The following is a 16,276-nucleotide window of genomic DNA, read 5'->3' on the forward strand; positions in this document are numbered from 1 at the left end:
ATGTATATCTGGTGATGTGTATTTGTGTAACGAGGGAGGGTGTGGCCTAAGGAGATCAACACCCTATATCAAGGTGTGCACAATTATTAGGCAGATTCTTCTCAGGGAAAAAAGGGCCAAAAAAAGAGATTTAACTGACTCTGAAAAGTCAAAAATTGTAAAGTCTTACAGAGGGATGCAGGGATGCACTCTTGAAATATCTAAGATATTGGGGCGTGATCACAGAACGATCAAACGGTTGCAAATAGTCAACAGGGTTGCAAGAAACGTGTCGAGAAGAAAAGACGCAAATTAACCACCAAAGATTGTAGAAGAATCAAACATGTAGCTATCAGGAACCCATTATCCTCCAGTGCTGCCATATTCCACAACTGCAACCTACCTGGAGTGTCAAGAAGTACGAGGTGGCCAAGGTAAGAAAGGCTGAAACCGACAACCTCTGAACAAGACATAGAAGTTTGAAACGTCAAGAATGGGGCAAGAAATATCTGAAGACAGAATTTTCAAAGGTTTTGTGGACTGATGAGATGAGAGTAACTCTTGACGGACCAGATGGTTGGGCCCATGGTTGGATCAGTAACGGACACAGAGCTCCACTTCAACTCAGACAAAAATTTACAGTGAAGGTTTACAGTACACCTCTCTAAACAGTGTCTGGGAGGCTGTGGTTGTGGCTGCACAAAAAGTTGATTCTGACCAGATCAAGAAACTGACTGACTCTGTGAATGAAAGGCTTGTGACTGTTATCGAAAAGAAGGGTGGCTATATTGGTCACTGAGATTTTTTTTTTTTTTTTTAATTTCAGAAATGTTTTGTAAATTTAGTTTGTTTATTATTCTCACTTACATGTGCAACTAAAAGTGAGATGGGAAAATCTTTGTTTTTCATTTAGTTGCATAATAATGGTGTACATTTAGATATTCTCTAAGAAAGCCATTATATGTGTGTGTGGTTGGTGGGTGTGGGTGTGTGTGTGTATGTATGGATTATATATATAATATATATATATAATATATATAATATAATATATATATATATATATAATATAATAAAACCTGTCCTACGGTTCCACTACAGTCTATGTAAATATAAATGTAAGTATAATGTACATGTAGGTAGGGATGTTCCTTTGACTCATTTTGCATTATTTAACAGAAATGTAGACTGACCCGTTCGTGCTCCCTCTGTAGTTATAAAGGGGTCATTCAAGTAACTATATTATGTGAAGTGCTAACTAAAAACCTTTTTCTTTTTCCAGTAATTCTTTTTGAAATAAATGGTGTAAAATGTGAATACAAACAAATTGTTAGATGTGCAAAACAGTTTCAACATTTGAATGTTGTGTGTGCTATTTTTTTATTAAATATTATAATTTTTTTTTTATACATCATTACATTTTGTTTCTATTTACTTTGTACACCAGGCATGTCCAACTCCGGCCCGGGGCCAATCACAGCCTGCGATCAGATATGATGCAGTCCACACCTTAATCTTTATAATATTATAAGAAATATAAAAATATATTATTTATGGCCTGCTAGGACGGTCACAGAATATTGTATGAGTGAAATGTTATTATTGGCCCCACAATGTCAAATCTGGCCCACTTTAAAGTTTGGACACCCCTGCTGTACACAGTGAGCCAAATCTTTTTGAAAATGCGGTTGTGCAATCGTATTAGTTGTCAGGAGGTCCTGAACAACGTACGGAAAAAATAGAAAGAAGCCCAATAAGCTATTTTTACTGACTAGCCTGAGTGCTAGCCTCTGTCGAGTGTGGTAACAGTTAACTTGGTCACCAACAAGTCCAGAGAGAGAGAGCCTTAAACCTTAAGAACTACTTATTATTGTGAAAGTCAGAAAATAAATTGATTTGAAGCAAACCCTTAATAGTCAGTGACTGTGTAAGTTCTGCTGTACAATCAAAAAGAAAAGTTCATAATCAAAAGAGCTAATAACTTTTTGATTCAACATATTTAGCTCAGATAGTTAGCCAGTCCCCTGTAGCCGGTGCGGTACCGCCACAGGTAGCTTCAGTTAGCCGTCCCCTGGTAGTTCCCGAGCAGCTGGGATGCTGGGTGACTGTTCGAAGGAGGCATAGCCCCAAACTGAAGCCCACGGTACACCACCAACTGCTCCAGGTTTCTAACAGATTTTCCCCGCTCAGCAATACACCCGCTGAGAGGCCAACTCTGGTCATTGGCAGCTCCATAGTCAGAAATGTGAAGTTAGCAACACCGGGGGCCAGAGCGGGCGACATCAAATCTTTTTTTAAACTGCTGGCTAAAGATAAACGTAGATACAGTAAGATTGTTATTCACGTCGGCGGTAATGACACCCAGTTACGCCAATCAGAGGTCACTAAAATTAATGTTTCGTTGGTGCGTGAATATGCCAGAATGATGGTCCCCTCCCCAATGTGACCAGTGATGACATGTTTAGCTGCATGTTGTCATTTCACTGCTGGCTGTCGAGGTGGTGTCCAGCAAACGATGTGGGCTTCATAGATAATTGGACACCTTTCTGGGGAAAACCTGGCCTGATTAGAAGAGACGGCATCCATCCCACTTTAGATGGAGCAACTCTCATATCTAGAAATATGGCCAAGTTTATTAGCTGACCAAAACCGTGACAACCCAGAGTTGAGACCAGGAAGCAGAGCTGCAGTCTTACACGCTTCTCTGCGCCTCCATTAGAGCAGCTGCCCACCCAGTCCTTTAGTATAGAGACTGTGTCTGTCCCCCGTCCAAAGATAAAACAAACCAAAGATAAAAACTTAATAAAAATTAAATCAACATCTCCAACAGTCCAAAATAAGAGAATTAAATGTGGACTCCTTAATATCAGGTCTTTGTCATCTAAAGCTGTTTTAGTCAATGAATTAATATCTGATTATGATATTGATTTGTTCTGTCTCACTGAAACCTGGCTGCAGGAGGATGAATATGTTAGCTTAAATGAATCCACTCCTCCCAGTCATTATAATAGTCATATTCCTCAAAGTACTGGTCGAGGTGGTTGAGTTGGAGCCATATTTGACTCAAGTCTATTAATAAATTCTAAACCTAAACTAAATTATAATTCATTTGAAAGTCTTGTTCTTAGCCTCGCTCATCCAACCTGGAAAACATTGCAGCCAATTTTATTTGTTACAGTATATCGAGCTCCAGGTCCTTATTCTGAATTTTTATCTGAATTTGCAAAATTTGCATCAGGCTTGATCCTTAAAACAGATAAAGTAGTTATTGTAGGTGATTTTAACATTCATGTGGACAACCACAATGATAGTCTTAGTACTGCGTTTATCTCTCTATTAGACTCAATTGGCTTTTGTCAAAGTGTAAATAAACCAGACTCATTGTCTGAACCACACTCTTGATCTTGTTCTCTCATATGGCATCGAAATTGATCATCTAATTGTCTTTCCACAGAATCCTCTTCTGTCTCACCATTTTTTAATAACCTTTGAGTTCATATTACTGGACTATAAGCCTTTGTGCAGAAACTCCTACAGCAGATGTTTATCTGATAGTGCTGTAGCCAAATTTAAGGAAGTGATTCCTTCAGCATTGAATTCAATGCCATGTCTAACTGTAACAGAGGACTTGTCTGCTTCCTTTAACCCCTCACAAATAGATCATCTTGTTGATAGTACTACAGGCTCATTACGGACAACTCTAGACTCTATTGCACCTCTGAAAAAGAAGACAATTAAACAAAGAAGGCTAGCACCATGGTATAACCAGCAGACTCGTGAATTAAAGCAAGAGACACGTAAATCTGAACGCAAATGGCGTGCCACTAAACTGGAAGAATCTCGTCTAGTCTGGCAAGATAATCTCAAAACATACAGGAAGGCTCTCCGTAATGCCAGAGCAGCCTATTACTCTTCTTTAATTGAGGAGAATAAGAACAACCCCAGGTTTCTCTTCAGCACTGTAGCCAGGCTAGCAGAGAATCACAGCTCTACTGAACCATCTATTCCCTTAGGTCTAAGTAGCAATGACTTCATGAGCTTCTTTAATGAGAAAATTATAACTATTAGAGACAAAATCCATCACCTCTTGCCCTCAACAGGCATTGATCTGCATTCTGATACAGCAAGTTTGGAAACAGCTGTAAAACCTGATATGTATTTAGACTCTTTTACTCCCATCGACCTTCATCAAATAACTTTAATCATTACTGCAGCTAAGCCGTCAACCTGTCTCTTAGACCCCATCCCAACCAGGCTGCTCAAGGATGTTTTACCTCTAGTTAGTCATTCTTTATTGGACACGATTAATCTGTCTTTATTATCAGGATATGTACCACAGTCCTTTAAGGTAGCTGTAATTAAACCTCTTCTTAAAAAGCCCACTCTAGACCCAGAGGTCTTAGCCAACTACAGACCGATATCAAACCTTCCCTTTCTGTCTAAGATATTTGAGAAAGCTGTAGCTAATCAGCTGTGTGACTTTCTCCATAACAATAGTCTATTTGAGGATTTTCAGTCAGTGCATCATAGCACAGAGACCGCATTAGTCAAAGTTACAAATGACCTAATGGCATGAGACAAAGGACTTATCTCTGTACTTGTCCTGTTAGATCTTAGTGCCGCATTTAACACCACTGACCATCAAATTCTTTTACAGAGACTGGAACATCAAATTGAAATTAAAGGAACCGCCCTAAGCTGGTTTAAGTCGTATTTCTTAGATCGATCTCAGTTTGTTCACGTCAATGATGAATCCTCCATGCATACCAAAGTTTGTCATGGAGTCCCGCAAGGTTCTGTACTAGGACCACTTCTATTTAGTTTATATATGCTTCTTTTAGGGAACATTATTAGGAATCACTCTATCAATTTTCATTGTTATGCTGACGACACCCAATTATATTTATCGATCAAGCCTGATGCAACCAATCAGTTAACTAAACTCCAAGCATGCCTTAAGGATGTAAAAAGTTGGATGACCTACAATTTTTTGATGTTAAATTCAGACAAAACTGAAGTTCTTGTAATTGGACCCAAACACCTCAGAAACTCTCTTTCTAGAGACTTAGTTACTTTAGATGGGATCACCCTGGCCTCCAGCTCCACTGTAAAGAATCTTGGAGTTGTTTTTGATCAGGATTTGTCCTTCAACGTCCACATAAAACTGAAGGTAATTCAGAATGCTGCTGCATGTGTTCTGACAGGAACCAAGATCAGAGATCACATCTCTCCCATTTTGGCTTCCTTGCATTGGCTCCCTATTAAATCTAGAATAGAATTTAAAATTCTTCTCCTTACTTACAAAGCTTTTCATGGTCAGGCACCATCATATCTAAAAGAGCTCATAATACCTTACTACCCCTCTAGAACACTGCGCTCTCAGGACGCTGGGTTCCTTGTGGTTCCTATAGTTTCCAAAAGTAGATTGGGAGCCAGAGCTTTCAGCTATCAGGCTCCTCTTCTGTGGAACAAACTACCATTCTGGGTTCGGGAGGCAGACACGGTCAACACTTTTAAGAATAGACTTAAGACTTTCCTCTTTGATAAAGCTTATAGTTAGGGCTGGCTCAGGTCATCCCTAGTTATGCTGCCATAGGATTAGACTGCTGGGGGACTCCCCCTCCCCCCAGGGTTATGCCTAGCCAGGCACGGTATTGGTTGTAGATACAGTCACATCTCCCTTACGGAAAACCCTCTCTCTCTCTCTCTCTCTCTCTCTCTCTCTCTCTCTCTCTCTCTCCCTCTTACCATCTGTGGACATACATGTCTCATTAATGCATGTTACTAACCAAACTTCCCCGGAGTTTCTGTGCTCTGTCATCCAGCAGGTTCTCGTGGATCGTGGCTGCTGCTGTAATCCTGCACGACGTCCACTGCACATTTATTACTGTCATTATTGCTATCATATCTGCTACTGTGGTCATTTTATCATTCATTGTCATTTTGTCAGCCATTATAATTGTACAATATGTCTCTGTTGATTTGTCCTGTACACGTGACATCCATTGCACGTCTGTCAGTCCTGGGAGAGGGATCCCTCCTCTGTGGCTCTTCCTGAGGTTTCTTCCACCTTTTTTCCCTGTTAAAGGTTTTTTGTGGGCAAGTTTTTCCTCACTCGAACCGAGGGTCTAAGGACAGAGGGTGTCACTCCCTGTACAGATTGTAAAGCCCTCTGAGGCAAATGTACTTTGTGACTTTGGGCTATACAAATAAAATTGATTTGATTTATTTGGCAGTCTTATGTTTTGAAAACTTCTGTAGTTTTTAAAGGTTCAAAGTAATGAAATCAGCTGAATAATTAAAATTATTAATTTTCCTCCAGTCTGTCAGTGACGGTAAAAAAAATTGGTATTGGTATGAATGTATAATCTGATATCATGTTGTTCATACTCTGATGTGATTCTGTACATGAAGATTCTTAACTCCTGAGAGTAGGCTGGAAGATGCTGATTTGTTTTATTTCTGACTTAAAAGTGAATTAATTTCAGTTATGGCATGATGAGCATGATTTATAAGTATATATGTGTATATGGCATCTGCCACTATGTGTGTGTTGATGTGCATGTATGTTCCGACAGGTGCCAGCTGGATGGGATAAATGCGGAGAAATAATGTTGTGTGTATAACATGATTAATAAAGTTTCAACTTAACTTATTTAACATATTAACATCAACAAAACAAATTAAAAAAATTAACATATCTGGATGTTTGAGCCTGATCTTTCACACAGAACACTGTATTTTGTATTTCAGTATGTTATATAATCCAATGTTTTCTGTCTTTTAGAGATCAGGGGAGGCTGTTGACAACCGAATGGGCCACTAGCAAAAGGAAACTCATTAAAGTAGCCTGAACATACTGGTTGGTGCACAGTGACTGGTCTGAAGATGGCCGCCCATCGAATCAGAGCCACCACCACCAACCCTTCTCTCCCACGCTGCAAGTCTGAAGGGACACTCATCGACCTCAATGAAGGAGTGTCAGAAGCCAGTCTGAGTGATGTCAGAGGTTAGCTGCTGAAACTGAAAAGGAACATAGTTTACCTCTGTAGTTTTGACATTTGACATTAGAACTGGGGGATGAATTAGTACATTTGATTAATTTGAATTGTTTTTGTCTAATAATTACATGTACAAGAGGGACAGATACATCTGTGCTCTTGGTTTGTGTTTGTTCAGGGAATATTGATTAGAAAGGTGAAATTGAACAGTAAGTTCATTCATTCTCAAGTTTACAACAACATTAACAGCAGGGGCAGAAGAATTAGTGAGGAGACTTGTTCCCCAGTAAGTGCTGAAACACATTAATTTAATGCTCTACTTAGTTGAAGCATCTGATAGTGACAGCCATTAGGGGATAGCCTGCATTTTTTCAAGTTTAATGATAGGTCCTAAGTTGTGTTTTGCACAAGTAGGCCTTAGAAATATGTATTTCATGTTTTCCTTCTTTGAATATTTGTGCAAGAAATAAATCTATTAAAGCCACCTGCTAGGACTTAAAAAACCCATAAGATCTGATCCAGGAACTGCACTGCACAGACTGCTCCTACTTTATCCCCTCAAAAAACATTTGTAGGCTTTAGACCATATAATCTATTTGTACATTGTTTTGTTTTTTTCCAGTGCCTTCTCCCAGTGCCTTACGACTGGACACGGCTTCCTCCTTTGGTGCTGCAAGGGAAGTTGTTGCCATTAAGGACTACTGCCCATCCAGCTTCACCACCCTGAAGTTCTCTAAAGGGGACCGCCTCTATGTTTTGGACTCGTCAGGGGGAGAGTGGTGGTACGCCCATAACAACACAGAGATGGGTTACATCCCTGCAGCTTATGTGCAACCCATCAACTACAGAGACTCGTGCTTCAGCGACAGTGGGATGATTGACACTGTGGGAGACTGTAACGAGGAAGCAGCCAAAGAAATGAACCTTCTAGGAGAATGGGCAGGAGTGATTTTGAAACCATCCACCTTCCAAAACAGAAATCCTTTTGCAACAACCCATACCTCTACAAACCCTTTCCTAAATGGGGGTCCTCAGAGCTCACATGATCAGAATATTAATGAGAAATCAGGTGACCTTCTTCTGTTTGATACACCCACTTCATCAGTGCCCAACTCTACTAGCAGCCCTGCTGACATCAATGGTTTTGGCAGTGGCATTTTTAACTTCAACCCTCTAAGTCCCACTGTGGAACAAACATTACGTAGGGACAACCCATTTTTTAGAAGCAAACGTTCCTACAGTCTGTCTGAGCTCTCCATCCTGCAGGCTCAGTCCGATTCCCCACTGATCTCCACCAGTTTCTTTGGAGGCCTCAAAGCACCGGCACCAGAGCAATTCCAAAGCAGGGAAGATTTCCGGACTGCATGGCTCACCCACCGTAAGCTAGCCAGGTCCTGCCATGACTTGGACTCACTGGGTCAGAGCCCTGGCTGGGGCCAAACACAGCCAGTTGAGACAAATATTGTCTGTCGACTTGACAGCTCAGGAGGTGCTGTCCAGCTACCAGACACCAGCATCAGCATTCATATACCCGAGGGCCACGTGGTGCCAGGGGACACCCAGCAGATTTCAATCAAAGCTCTGCTCGACCCACCACTAGAACTGAACAACGACCACTGCACCACCGTCAGCCCTGTGGTGGAGATAAAACTCAGCAACATGGAGACCAAAACCACAGTTACACTAGAGATGAAAGTGTCTGTTGTGGTAAACATGGAGAGCAGGCAAACAACAGAGATCTTGTGTGTCAGAAGTGATTGTAAAGAGGGACCTTACACTCCCATTCCTATGGCGTACATGTATGGGGACACAGTCCAGGTGTGCCTGGATAACCTGGAACCATGTATGTATGTGTGTGTTGTGGCTCAGTCCCAGTCCATATCTTCAGATTCCACAGTTTGGGAGAATGTGGTTAAAAAGATAACCTTAGGAGTATATGGTCCCAAACATATTCACCCGTCCTTCAAGACAGTCGTGGCTATGTTTGGCCATGATTGTGCCCCAAAGACGTTATTAGTGAGTGAGGTAGGCAAACAGTTGCAGTCTGCACCGTCAGCAGTGCTGCAGCTCTGGGGCAAACACCAATTTGTCCTGTTCAAACCCCAGGACCTCAGAGTTGGAGTTTACTCCAACATGGCCAACTACGAGGTAAAGGCTAGTGACCAGGCGAGAGTGATCCGAAGCTTCCAGGTAAAACTTGGCAAAGTCTGCAGGCTTGTCTATGTCATTGCCTCACGCAACACTGAAGATGTTTCTGATTTCACCTTAAGAATCCAAGTCAAGGATGACCAAGATTGTATACTAGCTCAGTTCTGTGTCCAGACACCAACACCACCACCTAAAACAGGCCAAAAGACATCAGTGCAACGGCGCTTCCTGAAGAAGAAGGAATTGGGCAAGATAGTCTTATCGCCTCTTGCGATTGCCACCAAGTACCCTGTTTTTCAGGACAGGAGAATAAATAACCTGAAATTTGGAAAATTAACAAAAACTGTCATCCGACAAACAAAAAATCAGTACTTGCTTGAGTACTTAAAAGGAGACTTTGTAGCTCTGTTGAGTGAGGAGAAGATCAAGCTGAAGGGCCAGTTGTGGACAAAAGAATGGCACATTGGGTATTATCAGGGAAAAATGGGATTTGTTCATGCCAAGAATGTGCTAGTGGTTGGCAAAGTTAAGCCCATTTACTTCAGTGGGCCTGACCTCACGACTTCATTGTTACTGGAGCAGATACTGAAGCCCTGCAAATTCCTCACGTACATCTATGCCTCCGTAAGAACTATACTGATGGAAAATATCGGCAATTGGCGAGCATTCGCGGATGCCCTAGGATACGCCAACCTTCCTCTGACCCATTTCTGTCGTGCAGAGCTTGATAGCGAACCTGAGAGGGTTGCATCAGTGCTCGAGAAGCTGAAGGAGGACTGCAACAACGCTGAGAGTAAAGAGCGGAAGTCCTTCCAGAAAGAACTCTTGACAGTAAGTTACAATTAGTTTCTTTCTTTGTGGCATCAATTAACATGTCATTAATACATCAGTGGTTTAAACTTCCTCTACATGTGTGTGGCTGTGTTTTAGACCAGTCTGAATTACATACTACCCTCATGAGCCATGTAACTATCACAACAATGAACTTCAGTGTAAAACATGTTGGTAACTCTAATATATAGTAACAAAAGCTAACCAGCCCTGTGCTTAGTAGTGTTAAGTGATGTATAACTATCATATACCCAGGTCAAGGAAGCGCGTTGAGCTGGTGTGCTGCCTGTTAGCCGGTGATCCTGTGAGCCAGGCTGGTGCAATGCCCTGTCTTCAATTTTAAGTCTTGGTTGCGTCTTTTGTCTTTTGTCCAATTAAATGATCCGTTTCCCCCTGATAAGAGATTGTTCTCTTTCTTCAGCACATTTTCCCTTCTTCTGCACCCACAGCTGCTTTTAGCTATAGGTTGTGGTCCAGTCTGTTAATTTAGCTGGAACTGCAGTTGATAACTACTGTGTTGGCATCAGCATCTTATCTGTATCTGAGGAAATGTGTAGAGAAGTGGAATGCTGTCCTCAAACAAGCATCTTTTTCTTCAGTTACAGAGATGGTGTGTGTACAGTTTGCAGATCTTATAAAGAATCACATCATTCATAGAATTCCTCAGACTACCCTGATCATTTCCTACCTTTACGAATCGAAACAATTTGAAGAAGAAATATTTACTGAAACAGACCGCAGGCAAATTTAGTTCCCCAGTACTGTTACTAAGTATGTTGAAACAGATCCACAGGTGCAATAAATTCACAGTATAACCATTCTTTTTAGAGCAGTCAGAGTGTTTTCCCTCTGCTGTAATTAGCCTGTTCATTCCTCATGCTTTTCACTATATTCAGCTTTTCTTCACAGAGGACAAAATGCTGAGCTGTGTTCAGTAAATGTGCATACCAACTAGGGGTGGGCGATATATCGAATATACTCGATATATCGCGGCTTGTTCTACATGAGATGTATGAAATGACTATATCACGACCATCAAGTACTTTTCACAATATGCCGTCTGCATTTAATTCTCTGGAGTTTTGCCTGTGTCACTCACTCCTGGTGCTGCTCACAGCACGCAGCACACTTCCCCGCCCACCCAGAAAAATCCCCTGTGCACATGCGTACTTTCTGTATCAAGTGAGGAGAGACAGGCCCACTGGCCCACTCCGGAGGCGTACGCACCGGTCACAGCTGTGCCGCGATCACCGGAGCAGATAGCTGCCAGTCTAGTCAATGAGAGCACTCCCACAGGGCGCGTCTCAGAAGCGTCTCCCCGCGCCACGGCGTGAGCGTTCCGTAGCATTTCTATTTTTGACGCGAGCCACTGCTAAACCTCGTAAATTTCAACAGAGCAGAACGCACCAGACAGGAAATCCGACACAGAATCAACATAATAAACTTCCGCACCCTTTTAAAATAAAACACAATACGCAGTTCATGTAGCTTATTACAGCTTCACATCAACGTTACATCATGACCAACGTTACGTCACCTGGTGGCACCAGGTGAGCAGTCAATCGATCAAAGGGTCTCAACATGAACGACGAGAGACTGATTGTTGAAGTGGAACAACACACAATCATTTATGACACAACAGATGCTTTTTATAATCTCTTCCATGTTGTGATCTCGCGTGAATACGGCCTGCTCGCTACACTGCCAAGACGCGCCCGGTGTGAGTTGACGGAGTTGACGGATTTGTACTGCTTCCTTTGACACTCAGGGTAGTGATTCTTGAGGCTCTTCCTGAGCCTAAACAGACTGAATGCTTTTAAGTTTTTATTTTATCTTTGTGTCTGTTGAAATATTACAGCTGTGATATAATAGCCTGTGTTTCTCTGTCCGAATATTATCCTACTGAGACTCTCTTTCAGAGTCATGGCCATACGACAGCTGAAGTAGCACGGAGCAGAAACACTGTAATTTAGGTGAGGTTGTAAACACTAGTTAAATCCATTTATAGACAGAGAAACTGCAGTATGGAAAAGAACATAATAAAAGGTGCTGAGTGAAAATATGTCCTTTGAACGACTCAGCACTGTACAATTCATTTCTGAATATAGGTCTGTTTTTCTGTTTCTTCTGTCAGTTACATGCAAACTAGCGGTTACCGTGGGGGCAATCAAAGCATGCAGCAATCCAACAGATTTGAAATCATGCAGTCTTTGTTTAACCGACACAAATATGCTGTAATATGTGCAAGCAGCTGATTGCATCTTGGTTTTTTTGTTTTCTGAAAAGTAAATTTTGTTTCGTGTGTCAGCCTTTTGTGTGTAACCCATTGTGTTTCTACCTTTTCTTATTATTATTATTATTATTATTATTATGGCGTCTATTTTGTTTCAAAGTTGGACTTTTCGGGTTTTTGGGTCATTTCCAGGGGTCGCATTTGAACAAACTCCTCCTAGGGATTTCATCCGATGTGCTTGAAACTTGGTGTGTGTGTTCTCAAAACCTCAACAATGAAAAGTTAACAAAATCACAACTTTTCATCAGATAGCGTGGCCGACAAAGTGTGTGTTAAAGTGTGTCAAAGTCAACGCTGCCGATCTTTTCGGAAAAAAATGAGACTCCATTTACTTTTGGGCTGATTTTCGAGCAAAAGTGTTGGGCTATCATATACTTCCTCAGAGCTGTCTGAAACTTTACGTGTTTGTTAAGACCAATATTATGCACACAGTTTTGGACACAGAGTTATGAAAGCGCAGCTGAAGTGTAGAACAAGACCTACAAAAAAGTCTCTTGGAGCAATGGGCTACAATGAACAGGAAGCGAGATATTTAAGAATGAAAATCACAATTTTTTGTGTTTTGGGCTGGTTGAGAAGGGGTCATGTTTGAACAAACTCCTCCTAGGGATTTTATCCCATTCACTTCAAACTTGGTAAGTGTGTTCATATAGACTTCCTGAATAAAAGTTATCAAAATGCTGAATTTTGAGGAAACGGTGTGGTCGTGGCGATCCATAAAAAGATTCAAAGAAGAAATTGTCAGGAAGCACCTTCTCAGAGCTGTCTGAAAATTCTTGTGGTTATTAAGACTGATGTTATCCACATTTCGACGTGCGCACATGTGCGAGGGCCCAACCATCGCTGCCTGCAGCTTTAATTATTATTTCTTCCGCCACTGGAAGATATAGAACCGTATGGTTAAAAGTTGTGAAATTTTGCACATTGATTAAGGACAGTCTTATCTTTAATTTCACCAAGTTACAGTAAATGTGGTCTAGCGCCACCAACGGGTCAAAGTTTAGTTTTTAAGGTACGTTTGTATATGTAAGTTTTGAACCGTTAGCCCGATTTTCAAAAACAAGGTATCGTTGGATTCCTTGGATCATACCGACTTCAATGCAATGTGCCCTGATAGATTTTCCACCATCTTGGATTTTTGTGAAAGTGGCAAAAAAAAAAATTCAGCGGTCGCCAATTTTGACCAATTCTCATGAAAATCGGCACAGACCATTGATAGTTGATGCCAACTTTTCATGTTAGCCAATCGTCATTGGTGGCGACGCCACCAAACGGGAAGTTTGCTCATATCTCTGCGCCACTTTGACTTTTCGAAGACCACATTTGGTTGCACGCTTTGAGACTCCCTTTGAAGCATGCGGGGGAAAACATTGTGTCATTCGGTCACTAGGGGGCGCTGTAATCAGCAAAAATTGCAGTGTTGTTTCTTAGTACAGTTACTGTATTAGGATTCAGAACTGAAATGTGATGGTTGAAAACAATGTGAATCTTTAATCTTATGTAAGTAATTACTATTATTACATGATTGTCTGATTTGCATGGGCCCCTCATTGCTGCTTGCAGCTATATTGGTACTTGGGTTTGTTACCTGATGTGCTTTGATATGAAAACTGTAATGCAGACAGAATGGTAATGTACTGCAGGTGTTCATACAGAAGAATGAAAACTTTGGCAAGCAGCAGACTAAGAGAAAAAGCTGCTCTGAGCAGTGCCAACTAGGTTTTTGATAATAAGTTGATAATTTTGATAATGTACACTATGTATTAAATTATTTAACTTGTTAAATAATATTTAACTTAAATATTAGTTTAAGGTGAAATTAGTTTTAGAAAGCAGCCTTCTGAATATCTTGACATAGTCATACCAATTATGGTTTCTCTGAAGAAACAAAAGGAGGAAGAAGGAAAGACAAATAAGAATTAAAGCAAGAATAAAAGAAAGGAACGTAAAATTGAATGATGATAACATGAACTGAGTGGTTTGCTCCTCTCGACGTTCCTACTCTAACAGCTGTCTACAATTCCCAAAATGGAATCAGCTGGTACACTTGAACAAAGATCAGTATGATAAGAATGACAGAAACCATCTTTGGGAAAAATTGTTTTTATACTTTGATAGTTTGGCTCCTATCTCATCGGTTATCTATCAAGCAGTTCATCTTTATTTATGGTATTTGTATAGCACTGTTGTTATGGTGACCAGCCATTGTTTTCAGTCTCATGTAGGCAGCCTTACCCTTCCTTATCTCCCTCTTTCTGTCCCCTCCTCAGCTCTTCTTTTGCTTTTAACCTTGTCTGAGACTTGTCATCCATATAGAAGAATTCATAACAGTAATACGTGGGTTAAAACAGACTATAGCTACCATAAACAGTACATGAATCAGCTCAATTGAGCCCTGTTTGTTTGTGAAGAGGTTGTGTTGTTGTTGTCAGCGGATGATGGAAGGGTTCCAGTTTGTGTCTGTTGGATCTCTGGCCTGCAGATGTTTCCTGCTTCATTGTTAAGAAACTAAACAGAAACTACAGTTCTGGATCTGCAGGCGCCTACAGTCCATACAACTTCTATATCCTTCCAAAAATCCTCCTTGACCCAGACACCCTCTGCACATATGACTGAGATGCATACATCTCCTCTTCTCTCCCCCCTCTGGGCAGCTCTGATCACAACCTGATTCACCTCAAACCCTGCTATGTGCCTCTGGTGAAGAGGAAGCCTACGACCACAAGGACTGTGAGGAGGTGGTCGGTGGAGGCTTATGAGGCACTGCAGGGCTGCTTTGAGGTGACTGACTGGCCTGCACTCTGTGAGCCCCACGGGGAGGACATTGATAGGCTCATAGAGTGCATCACTGACTATATCAACTTCTGTGTGGACTGCAGTGTTCCAGCTTGAACTGTCACCTGTTACGCTAATGATAAACCTTGGATCACCAAGGACATTAAGGCCATCCTTAATGAAAAGAAGTAAGTGTTCAGAGATGACAACCGTGATGTGGTGAGGAGAGTGCAGGGGGTATTCAAATTTAAAATCAGGGAGGCTAAAGAAAATTATGGGAGAAAGCTGGAGAATAAACTCCAGCAAAACAACATGAGGGATGTGTGGAGTGGCATGAGAACCATCACCGGAAGACTGGCAGCACAGGGCTGGAGGGACGTCTAGACCGAGCTAATGAACTGAACCTATTTTTCAATAGGATACTATGGCCCCTACTCCTCAAGACTCTGCTGCTGGCTACCCAACATCCACTACCACTCTACCTCCCTCTATCGCCCTCCTTACAGATCCCTTGTCTGCACCTCACCACCTCTATCAACTACAACCTACTCCACCCATTCCCCCTGCTCTGCATCATGCCCACCACAACCTGAGGACCCCACCCCTCCCCCAACTGTCACCTCTACAGTGTCCTTTACACCTGACCTGGTGAGAAGACAACTGATGGGACTCCATCCCGGCAAGGCTGCTGGTCCTGACGGTGTTTTTCCAAGGGTGCTTAAAGCCTGTGCCCCTCAGCTGTGTGGAGTACTGAGTCAAGTCTTCAGCCTGAGCATTCACCTCCAGAGGGTCCCAGGTGTTGTGGAAGATGTCCTGCCTTGTTCCTGTTGCCAAAGACGCCGCGTCCCAGCGGCCCTCAGGACTAGAGACCGATAGCCTTGACGTCCCACATAATGAAGACCCTAGAGAGGCTCGTCCTGGAGCAGCTAAAACCTATGGTCCTTCAATGATCCATTACAGTTTGCCTACCAGCCCTGACTGGGAGTTGAGGATGGCATCATCTACCTGCTGAACAGAGTCTACACTCATCTCGACAGCCCGGCGAGCACTGTGAGAATCATGTTCTTTGACTTCTCCAGTGCTTTTAACACCATCTGTCCGACCTCTACTGGGTGAGAAGATGACTGCAGTGCAGGTGGAGGCCCCCATCGTGTCCTGGATTGTTGACTACCTGATGGGCAACCACAGTACGTACGCCTACAGAACTGTGTGTCCGATAGGGTGGTCAGTAACACTGGGGACCCACAGGGGA

At 42.0% G+C, this 16,276-nt stretch overlaps 1 protein-coding gene across 3 annotated transcripts in view; it reads left to right on the forward strand.

The window, feature by feature from the left end:
- Positions 1-6,181: 6,181 nt before the first annotated feature.
- The window catches only part of LOC104939703 (SH3 domain-binding protein 4), a 30,496-nt gene continuing 20,401 nt past the window's right edge, over positions 6,182-16,276 (forward strand). Inside the window, exons 1-3 of one of the 3 annotated variants that reach the window (XM_027276355.1) lie at positions 6,182-6,985; positions 7,600-9,956; positions 10,212-11,013. In XM_027276355.1, coding sequence (XP_027132156.1) covers positions 6,865-6,985; positions 7,600-9,956; positions 10,212-10,229 — 2,496 coding nt within the window. In that variant the 5' untranslated portion in view covers positions 6,182-6,864 and the 3' untranslated portion in view covers positions 10,230-11,013. Of the gene's footprint in view, positions 6,986-7,599; positions 9,957-10,211; positions 11,014-16,276 lie in introns of those variants that run through there. The other 2 variants (XM_027276354.1, XM_027276353.1) reach the window with 2 other exon arrangements.

The sequence above is a fragment of the Larimichthys crocea genome, unplaced genomic scaffold (genome assembly GCF_000972845.2).
Source record: "Larimichthys crocea isolate SSNF unplaced genomic scaffold, L_crocea_2.0 scaffold348, whole genome shotgun sequence".
NCBI lineage: Eukaryota > Metazoa > Chordata > Actinopteri > Sciaenidae > Larimichthys > Larimichthys crocea.